This window comes from Dendrobium catenatum, unplaced genomic scaffold, assembly GCF_001605985.2.
Source record: "Dendrobium catenatum unplaced genomic scaffold, ASM160598v2 fragScaff_scaffold_546, whole genome shotgun sequence".
Lineage (NCBI taxonomy): Eukaryota > Viridiplantae > Streptophyta > Magnoliopsida > Asparagales > Orchidaceae > Dendrobium > Dendrobium catenatum.
In genome coordinates, this window is record NW_021319008.1 from 360798 (window position 1) to 379280 (window position 18483).

General features: G+C 33.1%; 1 protein-coding gene across 1 annotated transcript; it reads left to right on the plus strand.

The window, feature by feature from the left end:
• The first annotated feature begins 594 nt into the window (after nucleotides 1-594).
• Nucleotides 595-15252, plus strand: LOC110116441 (syntaxin-22). The gene is made up of 7 exons (XM_020850007.2): nucleotides 595-1068; nucleotides 4638-4731; nucleotides 9959-10098; nucleotides 13187-13261; nucleotides 14190-14347; nucleotides 14522-14622; nucleotides 14726-15252. The coding sequence occupies exons 1-7, from the start codon at nucleotides 881-883 to the stop codon at nucleotides 14789-14791; spliced, it is 822 nt and encodes a 273-aa protein (XP_020705666.1). The 5' UTR covers nucleotides 595-880; the 3' UTR covers nucleotides 14792-15252.
• The last annotated feature ends 3231 nt before the right edge of the window (nucleotides 15253-18483 follow it).

The window sequence follows — 18483 nt, forward strand, 5'->3', positions numbered from 1 at the left end:
TGTTGAATCCCTTGATCTTGGACCGTTTACCGAGCATTTGAATGTCTTAATGATATCAGAGTTTAACGATCTTGGGCTCGTTAGATTTGTCTCATCGAGTCGCTCGATTCTATTAAAAGATTGTCACGGTTGGAAACTGTTTCGTAATCTAAATTATGGATTGAACCTTTCAAATGTGCTTAGGGTCTTTGATTTAGACTCATTTGGGTTCGGATTGAGTTGAATTTGGTGTCGCTGGCTTCGTATTTTCAAGACGTTCAGTTCGACTATAAGTTTGTTGAAATCATAATTCAATTGGTCTCCAATTAATTTTTTGAAATTTCCAAATTGATTTTGCCTTCAGATTAGTGCTCGATATATAATACTAATAAAAAAGAGATACTATAAAGGCCGTAATATTACAGGAACATCTAAATGGTTATTAAAAAAAAATTTAACAACCATTTTAATAATATTCAGTAAATAGTTTATCAAAATTTTTCTGCAATAACCATTTAGATGGACTTTATAGTATCTCTCTTTTTTATTAGTATCAAATTAAATTTCCTAAAGGTTTAATTTCGACTCTCTCTATAAAAATAAAATTTAGTAGTTATTCGTAAGAAAGGTTAAAGCAGAACTCATCGTAACTCGACATAGAATTTGCTTCGTTGTTTCTGTTGAGGCTGAAGGATTCACCTTCATTTCTTTGGTTTCTTAGACAATTTAAATTTAGTTGAAATCAAAAAAAGAAGAAGAATCCCATTTCTAATTCTCTATCTCGTGGATCTAGATTATCTGCCTCTCCCAACGAATCGGCCGGGATCATTTCGGCATAGGGGTTAGGGTTTGAAGGGTTCAAGATTTGTTCTTTCCCAATCATTTTCTATACTTTGTAGATATGAGCTTCCAGGATCTGGAATCCGGTCGGCAGCTTCAGGGTAGGAAGAATCTCATCAACGGCAAGCAGGATCCAACACAGGCCGTAGCCGCCGGAGTGTTCCAGATCAACACTGCCGTTTCCACGTTCCAGCGTTTAGTCAACACGCTCGGAACCCCAAAGGATACACCTGAGCTTCGCGAGAAACTGTAAGCTTCCTCAGTTCTAATCGCTCTGGTTTCCGTTTTTCAAATTTGAAATACGACTCTCTCGTTGTAAGAATCTTACTTCTGTCGTGGGATAAATTGGGCAAAAAAGGATGTTGGTGAGCCTGTGCCGCGTTGGATTCCATGGTGTTGGCTTTGGGGTTTATTGGTCCGTAATAACTATTACTTGCTTCATCGTTCTGGTATTTCTGTCTTTAGATATAACAATTTCGATTAGGGTTAATATGAAGATTTAAAATAGCTAAAGGTAGGATTTTGAATGAAAGGGATGAAGCCAGTGTTTCATAAAACTTGCAGTTTTGCTTATGAGGTTCTGGACTTGTAGCGTTGATTGGTTTATGCTTTCGTCCGCATGAATTAAGCTGGTATTGCTAATGTGCAAGTCCTGATTTGTCCTTTGTCTTCCAATAAGATGGGAGGGATTCAATTTCTTCGAAGAAAGCTTTGACCGTAGTAGATATAACATGTACGGACCTTGCACGGACAACATGATAATGCTATTCGGAACTTTTAGCGGGCAAACTAGTCTATACTGTTATTTTAAAGAAGTTTTCTTAAAATGTTGTGAAGAAAATCTGTGGTGCCATGTGCATCGGAATTTTGATCACACAACTATTCTATTTTTTGCTTTTTGCTGGTAGCCGCTTGTAATGCGCATGAATATATTTTGTGTAGAATTCCTTTAGATTTCATTAACGAAAGTGATTTTTTCCCCCTTATGGCCTCCTGAAACTTTAATATTTTTTGTGGTTTCTATTTCTTTCCTGCTTATGAACTAGCATTAAATTTTGAAGTTTTTAATAAGCTTTTGAGAATTGACCTCTCTGATTGAGATTTATTTTCAACACGATCATCTTCAGGATGACGTCAAAGTCACTTATATTTTCGTAGGAATTTGAAAGACATTTTAAAAGTTTGTGGTCCCCTCCGGTTGAGTTTAGCTTTTAACACGGTCATCATCGAGGTGATTTTAAAGTTACTGTATTTTGTAGTAATTTAGGAAGCATCTTATAATTCAAGTTATGTAAACTCCAATCCTTTCAAGGAGGATGACGCTAGAAATTTTTTTCTCGTGTAACATTCTCGGACATTGATATTGACAAATTTAGCTCATTTGTCGGAGCACATGCAAGATATATTTTTAACATATAGATTGATGCTATTATGGAGGTATCGTTTTCTGTCCGCTTGTACAAGTGTTTAGGATTCGATGATATAGTTTAGCAGTACATTGAGTTTCAATTGTCGTGCATCAGTAGTGCAATTTAGCTTATTTAATCTTTTGCATGTTATCATTTTTTTCAGTATTCAGCTCGCAGAGTGCACTTTTGCTGGCAAATACGTTGTACGATGCATCGGGAGCTTTCTACTTGTCGTTTGCAAATAGATTGATTTATCTGACATGTTAACCTCGCACTACAAATTTACTACTTTGGTTTGCCAGTGATCTATAGCTTTCATTGCAAATCTTCTATTGTTGCTTGCATGTGAATCATATCATTGCACTACGGGTTATTTACCGCTTCGTACAGATGAGCTATCGCGCACTTACGAATCTTTTGCAGTTGCTCATAGATGTTTGCATTCATCGCAGGCTTGCTGCCTTTGTCTGTAGACGGTGTATCGCACTTGCTGTAATCCTTTTACTCATGCTTGTAGAGGATCCACTACACTTGCAATACATTCACTTTATTTACTTGTTAGTAGGACTGTTGTATGCATTATGGGCTTTCCGTCGCCATCTGCGGGTAAGCAGCACTAAATGCATATCTTTTATTGCTACCCGTAGGTAAATTACTATATGCATTATAGGCCTTTTGCCAACACATGCAAGAAAGTGGCAAGAAATGTAAATCTTTTAGCGCTGCTTATAGACATTTGCATTTACTGCACTCTTCTGCATTTGCTCGTAGATAGCAAGTTGTATACATGACGGGACTCCTTTAGTGGCTCATAAGTGTTTGCATTTGTCACAAATTGACTGCCTTTACTTTTATGAGATCAATGTATTTGTTTGACACTGAATAGTTGTTGATTGTAAGGGTGTCGCAACATCCATTGCCTATTGTTGACTATCATTCGTAGGCGACTATTATGCATTGGAAAAATATTTTGTCATTGCTAGCAGATGTTTGCATTCATCATATGTCGCATTATGTATGTCTGTAAGGAGTATTATCATTTACGAGCAAGTTTAGTGTGCTCATTTACATGCTGATATGGGCTGCCAGTCGAGCTGCATTTATTAATGATTTTCCTATGCTTATTAACTGGCAAGTTGCTATGTTCGTTGCGGTTGTTCATAAATGAACTAATGCACTTGCTCGTTAGTTAAATGTTGTTGATTGCAAGCAGGTTTGTGTATTCATTTGCAAGTTGGCTTTCTTGTATTCATATGAACTGATACATTTGCTTGCGTGTCAATATTGATTGTCAAATTGGTTACATTCACTACTGGTTCCTTCATGTGTGTGGATCGATGAGTTGGTATATTCATTCCACATTGATTTTGTGTTCATAGGAGATTGTCGTATGCGTCTGCAAGTTGACTGATATTGATCGTAGGTCCTTGGCTACCGCATGTAGGTGAAATTTGCACCATGTCTATTATTGTTATTCATAGGTGGCTTAGTGTTTTCATTTACAAGTTAACTGGGGATAATTGTATATGAGTTGTATCCATATACTATCCTTTTAGCAAGTAAGCATATTCATCAGGAGCCACTATTTGTAATTTGGCCATTTTATTTCCCTCAATTCTCTTTGACCATCGCTTGCAAACAAATTGTATTTGGCAATTTTGTTTATTGAAAGATCATTCCTTGCATGATTAGTTTTTTTACCTTGCAAAATTATAGGTTTCATTTTAAATATTAGATTTTGTTCCCTGTAATTATTTAAGTCCTGTGCATTGTCAGTTTAAATTTCGGCAGCCTCCGAGTGCCCCCTCCTTGCTAAGGGAGATAGGAAGGGCTCTTGCCCTTTCAAATACACCTAGCCGGATAGGATTTAATGGCTGAGGGCTTCATGGGAGCGAATCAACCACGATATTGATCTTTGAGCACCTATTTGTGCTTCGGCATTTTCCTAGAATTTCGGTAGCCTTTCAACGCCCCCTCCTCAGGAGGGGAGGTTAGGGAGGGCACTTGCCCTTTTAATCTGCTCGACCGCATCAAATCAACATCTAAGGGCTTTGGGGGACATATCAACCTCAAATTAGTCTTCTAGGATCCTCCAATTGTGCGCAACCTACTAATTTTTATTTAAAATACACATTTTTGTTTCTCTTGAAAATCCGGTAGCCTTCGGGCATTAATCAGATAGAAGATTGGGAAGGGCACTTGCCCTTTTTATCCGTTCGGCCAGATCAAATTAATGCCCGAAGGCTTTCAAATTTTAATTTAACATATTCCATGAATGGGGAGCCTATTAGAAAATCATAGATTTGGAAAATTTTATCTTAACTCTTTGACAGATTTGTACTTTCTTTACCTATATTTTCTTATATTTGTCTTGGTAGAATCTTCTCTAATTTAGGTTTTTATTGGCAGGCACAAGACACGGCTGCATATTGGGCAGTTGGTGAAGGATACTTCAACAAAACTTAAACAAGCTAGTGAAAATGATCACCAAACAGACGTTAGCGTGCGTACTTGCAACTATTTATTTATTTTTTTCAACTTCAACTTTCGTCCTTCTGATTTCTTGCACTTGGAATGATGCTTTAGCTTTGCTCTTTTTTATGATCCTTTCTTTCTAAATATAGCTGGCGATTCTTTGTAAATCCCATTGCTAAAATAGAAATTTACATACAATCTAAACCTTTTTGTTGTTGTTAAATTCATGATTCTTTGGGAATGATGATCTTAGTTGTTTCATAAATTGTTGAATGGTAGTAATATAAGAATATGTAGGATTTGGGTTCTTTAATGCAATTAATATGATACATAATCTAATTTCATGTAAATGAATATGAAGATTCACAGATATAAGTCATCATTTAATTCAACGACTTACATTTTGAATTTTAATCAAGCAATACTATAATTTAAAAGCTTCTGATAAGTAGAAATGAATATAAAGTAGATAAAATAGAGAAAGGAATAAAATACTAAAGCAAGTAAAATCAAGTTTCTCGTCGGTATTTGAAGTGACTTCTCTTGGAATTAGGCAGTGATCCCTATATTGCATCGAAAAAGATCAAACAATCAATTTGATTTCACAATATTAAAATTGGAAAGAGAAAATTTATTAAAGGAAAGTTGTTAGTTACATGACTTTGACCAATTATTTATAAACTTCTTATAACCTAGGCTAATGTATATTTTTGTCATATAATTAATCTCAAATTATTATTAATTTTAATTTTAAATTTTATAATAACCAAAAAATAATCAGTAAACCTACTTATACGCATTTCCCATTTCTCCCAGAAGTGGAAAAATTGCAAGTAATTGATCAACACACAAATCTCCTCTAGCAAATAATATCAAATCACACACATGAGATCCCTCCATAGATCACACACCTCTACAAATCTCTAACATAAGGCCATTGCTTTTTTATTTTGCTACACAAGTCCAATGTTTGTTACCCAAGCCTTTTTAATTGAAATTAGTAGATGTGTTTAAGCTTGAAAAATTCAAATTGCTACCACTCAAAGCTGCTTCTTTAAGACTGCAAATCCACATATATATATATATATATATATAATTTAAAAGTCAACTGCTACATCATACCAGTTGCATCACCTAATGCCATACCGCATCAATCTACTTAGTTTGAAAATAATATATTTAGATGAATTGAATTTTTTATTTCATAATGAAAAATTGGGCTTAGATTTTATGCATTCTATCAAAGTTAATATGTTACATCAATGGACTAGCTTTTATTGGAATCCATCATTAATAATGACGGTTTGGTCATCATCTAGAATAGCCTCAAGAAAGGGTTCATAGTGTGCCTGGAAGAGAATTGGATGTAGACTCAAAAAGTAGAGGTGAAAAGAAAGAAAAATTCAAGATATTGATAGTAGGGCCATGAAATAAGGTCAATTTGGAATTGAGAATTAGATTTATGCTATAATTTCTTAGAATTTTCAATTTGTAGACATTTATTGAATTTGCTCCATTACTTTAAATGGGTTTGTCTTCATTGCATTAAATTTTAAATGCTCCTTATCAAAACTTTTCTGGATTTAGCCACACCCTAAAACTTATCATTAGGTTTAAATTCTATACAACTCATGTTTACATTGCCAAAAAACTTATATTTGTCATAATTAATAGCCTATTTTCTGTGAATAATTTTTTCAGTCAGGCATATATGTTGTAAATGATGATGTAAATAATACAAGGAAAGTATGAAATGCTAAGACTAATATGCATCCTATGGTTTACTAGCAATGACCTATAACAAAATTAAAAGTAAAATAATTGCAAGTCTACAAACCTTCTAATTCTGTTGACTATTGGATGAATAACCTCTTTTAAAAGATGAAGCTAAATGGTTAAAAATATGAGTTGTGATGTATTATGTATTTTTAAAATTGACCAAATAGATGTAATTTTTTATTTTTTATTTAAATTTATTTTAAAATACTTACTATTAATAAATTTTCTGAAATAGTTTATGAACATTCATCATAAAATTGTTCTTTAAATTTATTTCAATAAACCACACGAACCTGAGCTAAAGTTAACATTTGTCTAATCATTCATCATAGGAATAATATCATTAAATAGTTCATCAAATGTTGTATTTTCAAAATTTCTGATTTGGTTGATCAACTTAAATAGACATCATTGGTTTTATTTCACATTGATGAATAGGTTCAATTTCAGGTTCGAATATGATCCATTGATTATTCTGCTTTCAAACTCCAATTCTAACTTTAAGTCAATTTTTACATTCATGAACATGACCTTTTGTAGATTCAAATTTACATTCAAAACAACCTTATGTAAATTTATTTTGTAACTTCAAGTCATTTTAAGTATCTAAAACATGGTCTAATGAATTTTCATGAACTGTCTCTTTTTATTGGATGAATTTCAGTTATGCATAATTTTTTTGTTTATATATACTTCATATGCTCTTGAGTAGTTATTATTGTGCTTTCCTAGTGCAATAGCCTTCCATCGTGTCTCAATCATTGTTTAAAGTTGCGCAATATGAGGCTCGCCTCAGCGCAATTCTAGTGATAAATGCCACGAGGCTTACGTCTCTAGCTTTTTTATGAGGCATACGCTTCAGCTTGGCTGAGTCCTGCCTTGAGGCACGCCTCGCCTCGCTAGTGTGAGGCTTAGGCCTCACCCAATTTGTACATATTTTTGGTTAAAACTAACATAAATCACGCCTTCATGCACATTCGAGTGCAACAACTTCCTCTCGATTTTCTCTACCTCTAGCTCGCAGCCTTTGCCACAGCCAACACCATCGTAGTTGTCACCGACAATCACATTAAAGCTGCACACCACCACCCTAAAAAATTTGGAGCATTAATCTCATATTTATGTTGATGAAAATATTTTTAAAAGATGAACATGAGTGAAATAAATTAAAGAAGCATATTGGGAGGCATTCGACTCTAATGAATGAGGCAGGGGATATACCAATTTGTTATGACGACAACTCAGATAAAGACCACCTCAGTAATGATAGTGTAGATGATTTCTAAGTTATTGCAAACTATTTCAGCTTTCATTAGGAATTAAATGTAAATGAGTAGAGAATTGAGAAAGAAGATATTTGGAGTTGAACTTGATGTTATATGATACTTTTATACAATTTCTATATTTAATATTATCTTGTTCTTATAATATTAGGATTTTAATTCTATTTCACGCAATTTATCACTTGTTAATTTATAGCTTGTGCAATTTTTTATTTCATATGTATGCAAATTTATTAATTCATAATTCAATAGGAAGTTATATAAAAAATCACTTTTGACTTTTATTATCACTTAACACAATTTTTTGATTTTGAGGCTTACACCTCAAAACGCCTTGAGGCTTACGCCTCACATCATGAACAAAAAACACCTCAATACCCAATTGCACTTTTTTAAACATTGGTTTCAATATACAAAGATTTAGGTAAATCCCATGTATTTTTCTTTTGGTGAATTTTAACTTAGTTTGTTCCTAAACTCTCGCTTAAAATCTTTTAACGAAGCAATTAGTGATAACGAAATAGTCTAAAGATTGATCATGTGTAGCTATGGGATATACAAACCATGCATTATATTCAAACAAATTAGAAGTTGATGCCAATTTGATGAAGGACAAATCAAGGGTTGAGTTTCTTAATTAACTAATATGATGTTTAATATGATTTAATACATAGGAAATACTGAATTTTTAGATCATAAGACGCCATATAATTCAACAAATTATTGTTTTAAAATGTAAACAAGCAAAACTAGAATTCAAAACTAACTGATAATTAAACAATTGAAATAATTTGAGAATTTCAGCAAGAAACTAGAAACATACAAAATCTACAATAACAATGAAATAATTTTTCAAAATTTAAATTTTCAATGTGTTACTTTTTTATCAAAATCAAGACTGCTAAACGATTTAATATCAGAAGAATTATGTGAAATAGACAATGAATGAAAATATCAAAGTAAAAAAAGAAAAGAAAAGGTGATATGAAATAAAATAACATAAAACAACATGATAACATCAAAAATATAAACTCCCGATCGTAGCCGTCGATCTACGATTCCTTCGCCGATAAACCTGCCTAAAATGTCTGTCGATGACCTCATCAAAAGGTCTCTTACAGGTATAAGGAGATCATTTTATCTCAATTAGGTATTCTCGCTTGTAGCACATTTGACTGAAACACATGTTCAATTTGCACTCATAAGATTGAACTGGAATGATAAATTTTATCCAAGTCAAATGTTCTCAATTTCGTGCCTCAAATAAGTTCTATTTTGGACTCCTGATAATGGTTGGCATGGTTTCTAAAATATTAGAAAGAATTCCTAGTTATACATTTAAAGTCCATTACAGCCAAATGATTGCCCACAAACCCACTCATGTGTAAGTTTGATTTTCTGGAAGCGGGAAAATTTTAGGCTTTAGATCCATGTAAATCCTGTTCAGCAAATCCACATTAACCACATTGAGCATCTCTCTACAAGTCACGCATACCGTCTCCACAAATCCTCCAGCATGAACAGCCCTTCCTCGCTATCCACACAAGTCTAATAGCCACCACCCAAGCACTTTTTTAATTCAAATTAATGGCCATGCCCAAACATGAAAAATTTAAGCTGCCACATATAGTTAACAGCATCAACTAATGTTGCACCATGTCAGGTATGGTTGCTTCTCAGTTTAAGTAACATACCTCCATCAAACATTCTGACAGGTCTTTTGGTTCTTCCTTGTTAAATACCAAATATGCTATGCATGGCTAAATCAATATCCATTGATAGGATTCTAGGATTCTTTCTTGTCGTTCATCATTGATTGAAGCAATGCTAACCTTCTTTTCCAATCAAATCTGCTGTTAGTGCTTGATCTAGTTCTTGTCAAGTAACCTGTGCTAACTTGGGTTCAAACATTTTTGTTACCTATATGCTTGTTAATCATATCAGTTATCTTAATAGTTATTCTTTTTCATTTTTGAACTTCTTTGTGTGGTGAATGCCTATACAGTTAAAATCTTATTTTCTCTTACATTTCCTACTGAAGTATTTTTTATTTCTTCTTATGACTCAAAGTCCATGCTTTCTCCAATTTAGTCACCGCAATTTTACCATCTCTTATATTTGCGAAATATAACAATAATGCTTCAATGATGTTTCACCTTTTCACATGCTTAAATACTGAAATGGTTTCTGCAGCCTAGTAAGAAAATTGCTGATGCAAAGCTTGCCAAAGATTTCCAAGCAGTGCTGAAAGAGTTTCAGAAAGCTCAACGCCTTGCAGCTGAGAGGGAAACAGCATATGCTCCTTTTGTACCCCAAGCAGTTCTTCCTTCAAGGTATCTACTATATTAGCTTTTCATTAAGCTGTTCTCAAGCTGAGTGAACTTTGTGGCCTAAGATTTATTCATGAGCTTTATGACTATATCAGTTATATGTTTATATTATTTTTGTTAATAATTTTGGATTATCCTTTCTGTTTTATGAACATATTTAAGTCCAGATGACCATGGTAATATAAGAAGTGCTTTATAGTCATTCTGTATTAATTATGATTTAACAGAGGAACAACGGTAAGTTTTGCTCATGATTTCCAAGATTGTAAATGGTTCTTTTTTGCAGTGGACTATTTTCTTTCTTTTGTTTTGTTCCACGGATTAGGTATTGGTATCTTATATTATGGCACAAACTCACTGTAAATCTTTTCTTAATGAATACATCCATTTTAACTGCCTTGAAAACCTTGTTTTGCATTGGTACAAGTACGTCGTAGCTTTGCTTAATCATTATGGTATGTTCGAACCCCGATGCACTGTAATTTGGATTATCTTGAAGGCATGCTTCGGGGCTTTCTTTGCCCATTTTGCTGAAGAATATACCAAGTGGTAGGGAGGGACGAATAATTTTCAAGCTTTTGGGTTTGCAGAAAATTTATGAATGTACATCTTAAATAACCTTTGGATAACTAAGCATTCTAGAGGAAGCTTTCTTGGCAAAATTTATCCGACTGTCACAATCTTCTAATTGCAATCTCCATGAGTTCTATTCTAGAGTAGGAAGTAATTTCTCTGTCCTTTTTACCTCTTAACTAGTCTCCCAACTAGGATTTGTTCTATTTGACAAAATTTAGTTAAATTTATTTTTCCTTGAGCTTTTCAAATTATTTTCTATATTTAGGTTTTTAGTAAATTAGAGGCTGTTTCAAATCAATTTTTTTTTTTATGCTTTTTTCTTGTTTTTAATATATGAATATTATCCTAAGTAAGTGTTATTTATTTTTATGACATATTTTGCATTAAATGTTAATGGAGGATGGTAATGATGCCTTGCGACAGTCGTGTTTGGTTACTTATATGAGTGTGGAGTTGCCAAGTTTATTTTTATTTGAAAAAAATGGAAAACATTTAAAAGTTGTTTTAAGCATTTTTCATAATAGGTTGATTTGTTTTCAAATCAAAATATATAATTTTGCTTTTATCGGCATATTACTAAAATAGAAGTTAGAGAGGCTTTAAAGAAAATGAAGTGTGGGAAAACTGTTGGACCTGATGATATTCAAATAGAGGTGTGGAAATGCTTAAGAGATGAAGGAATTTTTCGGCTTACTAAACTATTTAATAATATTTTGAAGAATATAAAGATACCAAATGTGTGGAGAATGAGTGTGTTGATTCCTATCTTTAGGAATAAAGATGATGCACAAGGTTCTGCAAATTATAAAGGAATTAAGTTGATGTGTCATACTTTAAAGATATGAGAGAGAGTTATAAAACATAGGTTACGACATGATACTAATATTTCTCAAAATCAATTTGGATTCATGCCGGGTAGGTCTACCTTGGAAGCCATACATTTATTGAGAGGTTTGATGGAGAAGTATAGAGAGAAAAAGTAAGATCTTCATATGATATTTATTGATTTAGAGAAAGCATATGATAAAGTTCCAAGAGAAGTGCTATGGAGAGTTCTAAAATAGAAAGGGATTAATAATTGCTTATATTCAAGTCATTAGAGATAAGTATGCTGGAGTTGTTACTTGTTTTCAAACACAAGGTGTTTTGGTCAAGTATTTTCCAATTTCAGTTGGATTACATCAAGGTTCAGCCTCAAGCCCATATTTTTTTGCTTTAGTTATGGATGTTCTTACTGGAGATTTGCTAGAGGATGTTACCTGGTGTATTCTTATTGCTGATGATATTCTTCTTGTTGATAAAACTAAAGAGGGAGTTGAAGGTAAACTTGAATTATTGAGGTCAATCTTGAGTCTAAAGGTTTTTTTTAAGTAGATCTAAAACCGAATACATTTAGTGTAATTTTTATAGTAATAGATCTAATGGGGGGGGGGGGGGGGTGAGCTAGCGGGGGGGGGGGGGGGGGGGTTTGTGGCTTTGAGTGATCAAGTCACTAATAAGAGTACACGTTTTAGATATCTTGGGTCTATTTTTAAGAGTGATGGTGAAATAGATGGGGATATTATTAGTAGAATTCAAGTTGGATGGATGAAGTGGAATGCATCGGGCTTGATATATGATAGAAAATTATCACTCAAACTTAAGAGAAAATTCTATAAGATGGTGGTTAGACATGCAATGCTTTTTGGCATAAAATGTTGGCCATTAAAAGAGAAGCATAATATTAAGTTAAGTGTTGCAGAGATGAGGATGCTCAGGCTGATGTGTGGCTTTACTCTTAGAGACAAGATACGAAGTGAGCATATACGTGAAAAGGTTGGAGTTAGCTCCATTGATAGATAAGATTAGAGAGAGTCGCCTTAGATGGTTCTGTCACATAAAACAACGGCCTTCTGATGACCTAGTTAGAAGAGTAGATGTATTAGATTTAACCTATGTTAAGAAAGGTAGAGGTAGACCTAAAATGACTAAGTTAGAAAATATTAGAAATAACCTTTCTTTATTAGATCTAAATGAGAATTTGACTCTTAACTGGACATAATGGAGAAAAAGGATTCGTGTAACTGACCCCACATAATGGCATAAAGTTTTGATGTTGTTGTTGTTGTTTTATTGCATTAGATGTTGATGGAGGATGGTAATGAAGCCTTGCGACAGTCGTGTATGGTGATTGATGTGAGCGAGTGGTTGTCAGGGTTATTTTTATTTGAAAAAAATTGAAAACATTTAAAAGTTGTTTTAAGCATTTTTCATAATAGGTTGATTTGTTTTCAAAAACAAAAAACAAAAACAATTGAAAAATATGACTCAATATTTTTTTTTTTTTTTTGTAAATTGTAAAAAAACAAACAGTGCTCCCAAACAGCCCTGTAATTGGTTGCATACAATGATAATTACTATATAGAACTTCTTGCCATCCAAATCTTATGCAGATCGCAGTGCGCATGTGTTACCTTCTGAATTCCTAATCATTTCTGCCTATTGATCTAATCATATGGTTTCATTATTCTTGCAGCTACACTGCAAGCGAGGTTGATGTCAGTTCTGAAAAAACACTAGAGGAGCGTGCTCTGCTGGTGGAATCTAGAAGGTACGTGAGTAGTTTCTGCTTCACCGAATATATAATTATTTACGGAGCATGATTTTTTCTTTGAAGTTGCCATCTCAAATGGTGAGGAACTCAATTATGTAGCTGAATAAAACCTACAAATACTAATATCTATCTTATTATTTATTTTGGCATATTAAAATTGTTATATTGGCTTCAAATAAAGCTTTGAATTGTACTCCACATCAGGTGCCTTCAACACCACATAAAATGGAGGATAAAGTTTGTATTTTTTGGTTTAATTTTATCTACATGCTAGTGTAATTTGGCTAATAATATTAATCAGATAAACATTACCATCCATGAAATGCAATGGGCTCAAGTTTATCTTGTTTAGACAATTTAATGTTATCTACGATGAGTAATGATGTATATTTTTTGTCATTTATCTTAGTCATAAAATAACCTGATATAATTGGTAGTAGATTTTCTTGTGTATGTCATCAAATTGGACTTGAATCTCATTTACAAAGTTATTTAAATATGCAAAACCAGATAGAATTTACTTATAATATAACATATCATAGATGGGCTTTGGTAATTTTGGCCGTGGCATTTAGCTCAGTTTTTAATTTTTGCTCACCTTGTGTCATTTCCCATAATGTCGTTGTGCAGATGCTTGTTGTTGTTCTGTTAGCAACACTTTTCCAAATGCGTATGGCTATATATTCGAGATTCAGTTTTGAATAAATGAATTCAGCATAGCTATGCCTGAAAATAACCTTGTCTGTGTTATTCTTACTCATTCTCCACATTGTTTAGAATACTTTTATTTTTGCACGCATATAAAAAGAATAGTTTTTAACTCTTGTGGGTAGCCACATCTGTTCGTTTACGATTGAAGGAACTCCTAGGTCTGCTGAATGCTTTCATGATCTGCTTGCTAACTATCAAATTTTGGTAATTTCAGGCAGGAAGTACTGCTACTGGATAATGAGATTGTCTTCAATGAGGCTATCATTGACGAGCGAGAGCAGGGAATTCAAGAGATTCAGCAGCAAATTGGCGAGGTGAATGAGATTTTCAAAGATCTTGCCGTGCTGGTTCATGGTCAAGGAGTTATGATTGGTAAATTCATATGTTTTCCTAGAAAAATCTTGGTTATTAGAGATCTAGTATAGGTTTTTTTAATTGTTTTAATCAAGTAAACAATTTCAATCATGAACTCTACCACCAAGCAATAGTTAGCCATTTTTTTTGTTACTTGTTGATTTGTCTTTTATGATTTTTTTTTTCATTTAGATGATATCGAGTCCAATGTTGAAAACTCACTGGCGGCTACAACACAAGCCAAAACTCAACTAACCAAAGCATCAAAGACACAGAAATCAAACTCATCTTTGGTATGTAAAGGATTGCTTTTTACGAATATTTTAACTGATGTTTTTTTGCATTTCTTTCTCTTTTTATTTTCTTCTTCCAATGACTTTGTGTTTGCTGCCACAGGCGTGCTTGCTGTTGGTGATATTTGGAATTGTCCTGCTCATTGTGATCATAATCATGGCAACTTGATTGGCTGGAAGCTGTGGGGATTTGATTATTTCCGTAAGATTCATTGCAGTTGATGTGTAAGAAACATGAAAAGTCAACGGCTAATCTCATGTAACATGCGAGGGTCATATAGAGCTATAAGGTCGATTTAATTGGAAAAATATTCCAAGGATTTCTCATGTCAGACATAGAACTCTCTATATAAATTTCTATGAGGAATGTTTTATCACCATTCATATTGTAGCGAGATTTGTGTACCTTTAGACTATATTCTATTAATTATAGAGGATTATGAAAGACAATTTTGAAGATAAAAATGAGTGGTGATAAGATATTTTCTATTATAAAAATTTCTTATGAGATTCTGTTCTTGGCATGTGAGCTAATGAAGAGAAAATTATGAAGAATGAAGGAGATGTGAAATGTAAAGAACGAAAAGTAAGTATAGGGATGAATGAATTTTCTCTTTTTATTTCTCTTTCTCTCACCTTTTTTTCTCATACAACAGTAACATAGAGAATTGCAGAATGGTTGTGTATGATGCGTGGTGGTTGAGAAGATCTATTGATATCGTTTTATATGAAATTAGTTCTCATGATTTACCTATTGACTAGTTTTTTTTTTTTTTGGAAACTGCGACTTGCATTAAAAATAAAAAAACTTAATTATGAACTACTCAAAGATAGCAAAGCCTATCCCTCCTTTAACAAAGACACAAAAGGAGGAAAATTATTGTTACTAATTACATCCTAAATAAAATCATTAGATAAAGCTAAATTAGCATAAAAATTTGTTAACTTATTACAACTATGAAATAAAACCTTCTTGAAACCTTTTAAGAATAAGAAATCATTCACCTCTTGCCTACCCATTGTCCAATTAGATTTGTAAAATGAATCCTGAAGAAATTTGATGACATTTTGATTATCTCCTTCAATAATAATGCCTTCTACTTCAAACATCCACTTTTGAACCACCTTCTTCAAAGATTTAGCTGCTAACAACTCAACTTGTGCAATATCCCAATGCATACAACCAAAATCAAAAGCCAACAAGAATATTCTTTTATTGTCTCTTACCACTCCAACATCTGCTTTATTATTTTGCAACAAAGTAGCTTCAATGTTAATTTTAATCCACTCGGGCGGAGGAGGGTGCTAAAGATTGCAAAACAGTTGATGTTGATTAACACCCCAGTTTCCCGAGATAAGATAATTATAGGTAGAAGAAGCCACAAAGCTGAGAACTTTTGAAGCAATAAAAACAACATTATCTTCTTTATCTCCATGCTTTACATTATTCCTACTTTTCCAAGACAAGTATATCACTGTATAATAAACTTTGACAATAAAAGGATTAGAATCAGCTAACCTTTCAAATGCCGATATGCATTATTGAAAATATTTGAAAACCAGAACTTGAATTCCCCATGCATTCAACCAATTTATTACTTGGATCAATCTTAAACAACCAGCAGCAATATGGTCGACATTTTCAACTACATCACATCATCTTAGACATAAACTACTGCTCATCAATCTTTTATACATTAGGAAATCAGTTGTTGGAAGAGCATTATTGTATAAACGCCATAAAAATAGCTCCACCTGAGAGTTCAACTTCAGCTTCTTTGTCCATCTCCAAAAATTATCATCTAGTTCATCTTCATTTTCAGTTCCTGAAACTAGAGAAGATAAAGTCTTCCCAGAAAATTTATATTTCAGCTCCAATCGGTCATTTAATAAATCTGGACATAAAGGAATAAGAGAGATAATATCCATAAGTTCTTTTCCAAAATTTGATGCGACTGATTAGTATTCCATCTTCCATTGCTAATAAATGCATCCAAAGTAAGTGTTTCATCATCCCATCCCGCAATAAACGTAGGCCACTACTCAATATTTTTATCAAGAATCCATATATCTTTAAAAACATTAATAGATGAACCCGAAGATATTTCCCACTTGACAATTTTGCTAAGAGATTTCCATCCATTTTGAATTAATTTCGACGAAATAGAGTTGCTTCTCATTGCATCACAATTCCACCAATTGTGTTCATACTTAGCAATCAACTTTCTGTTAAGAAGCGACTCCGGCTTTTGAATAATATTCCATGCAAGATTTTCCCTTAATGTACCCATTTTCGAAATGGCTGAGTATAAACCCCACCCTCCTTTCCTCTTTGACTTACATAGCACATCCCAAGCCACATAATGATGACCATGGTTACCATTATGTTTATTCCAAATATAATTCCTACACATCTTATCAAATTCCTTCAAGATACTCAAAGGAACCAAAGTATGTGTAACTAAAAACAATGGAAGAGCAAGAAAAATAGATTTGACCAGCATCATCCTTCCTGCTAAAGAAATGAATCTATTCTCCCAAGCATTTAGTTTCTTCAAAGATTTCTCCATCAATTGTTGAAAATCAGATTTTACCATCCTTCTTAGTGCCATTTTAACTCCCAAATACTCCATCTCCTTAACCACCTTAAAGCCCAATAATTTTGAAATCTTTTTACATATTCTACTATTAATAGTTTTGCCAAACAAAATAGAAGACTTGTTAAAATTTATCACTTGACCCGACCACATGCTATACGCCAATAGGATTTTTTTCAACTTCTTCACAATTCTTAATTTAGCATCATAAAATAAGAGAATATCATCTACATACAATAAATAAGAAATACGATGTGCAAAAGGAGTAATTTCGATTCCAAGCTTCATACCTTTCTGAATGAACACATTTGAAAGTAGTTGTGAGCACATAATGAATAAAAATGGAGATAAAGTACATCCTTGTCGAAAGCCATTCTTTGCCTCTATTCACTTTGAATTACACCCATTTAGCATAATGGAGAACTTTGGATCAACAACACATTCCATCAACAAATTCTAGAATTTACTAGGAAACCCCATCAAGAACTTGTTTTAAAGTAGACCAGCACATGCTATCATAAGCTTGCTCCATATCAATCTTGATACCTAAAAGACCTTCCTTTGATTTAGAAAATTTGGTTTTGTTCAATACTTTCTGAGCCAAAAGGATGTGATCTGAAATTGATCTTCCTCTAACAAATGCCACTTGCTCTTTAGAGATAATTTTTGGAATCACCATCAACATCCTATTTAACAAAAATTTAGCCACTATTTTATAAATAGTTTTGCAAAGACTGATAGGCCGATAGTTGGAAGGAGTCAAAGGATTTTGCACTTTAGGAATTAAAACAATAAGAATCTCTTTCCAATCATGACAAGGCTTTCCAAAAGAAAAAAAAAAAACAAATTGATAGCTTTGCAATCATCCTTACCAATAATACTCCAATATGCTTTAATAAAGGAATGAGAGATCCTATCAATCCTCGAAGATTTGTTTCCTTCCAAATTGTTGATAATCTCCATGATTTCATTACTAGAAAACTCATTTTCTAACAATCTTTTGTTTGCATTGTTAAGATAGTTGCTATTTGCATGCATTACATTTTTGGCAACTTATAAAGTTTTGATGATTTCAAACATTATTGTTCAAATGTGTAGTTATCTCCTAACAATTTTGGAAGAATTGTATTTGCTCTTGTGTATACTAACATTTCAGGGAAAGAACTCCAGACTACAAGGCTTCAAATTAAAATCAACATGAGATACCTTGAAATTTTTGAAGCTTGCACTTTGCTTAGAAATCAAATTGAAAGGGAGTGATTGT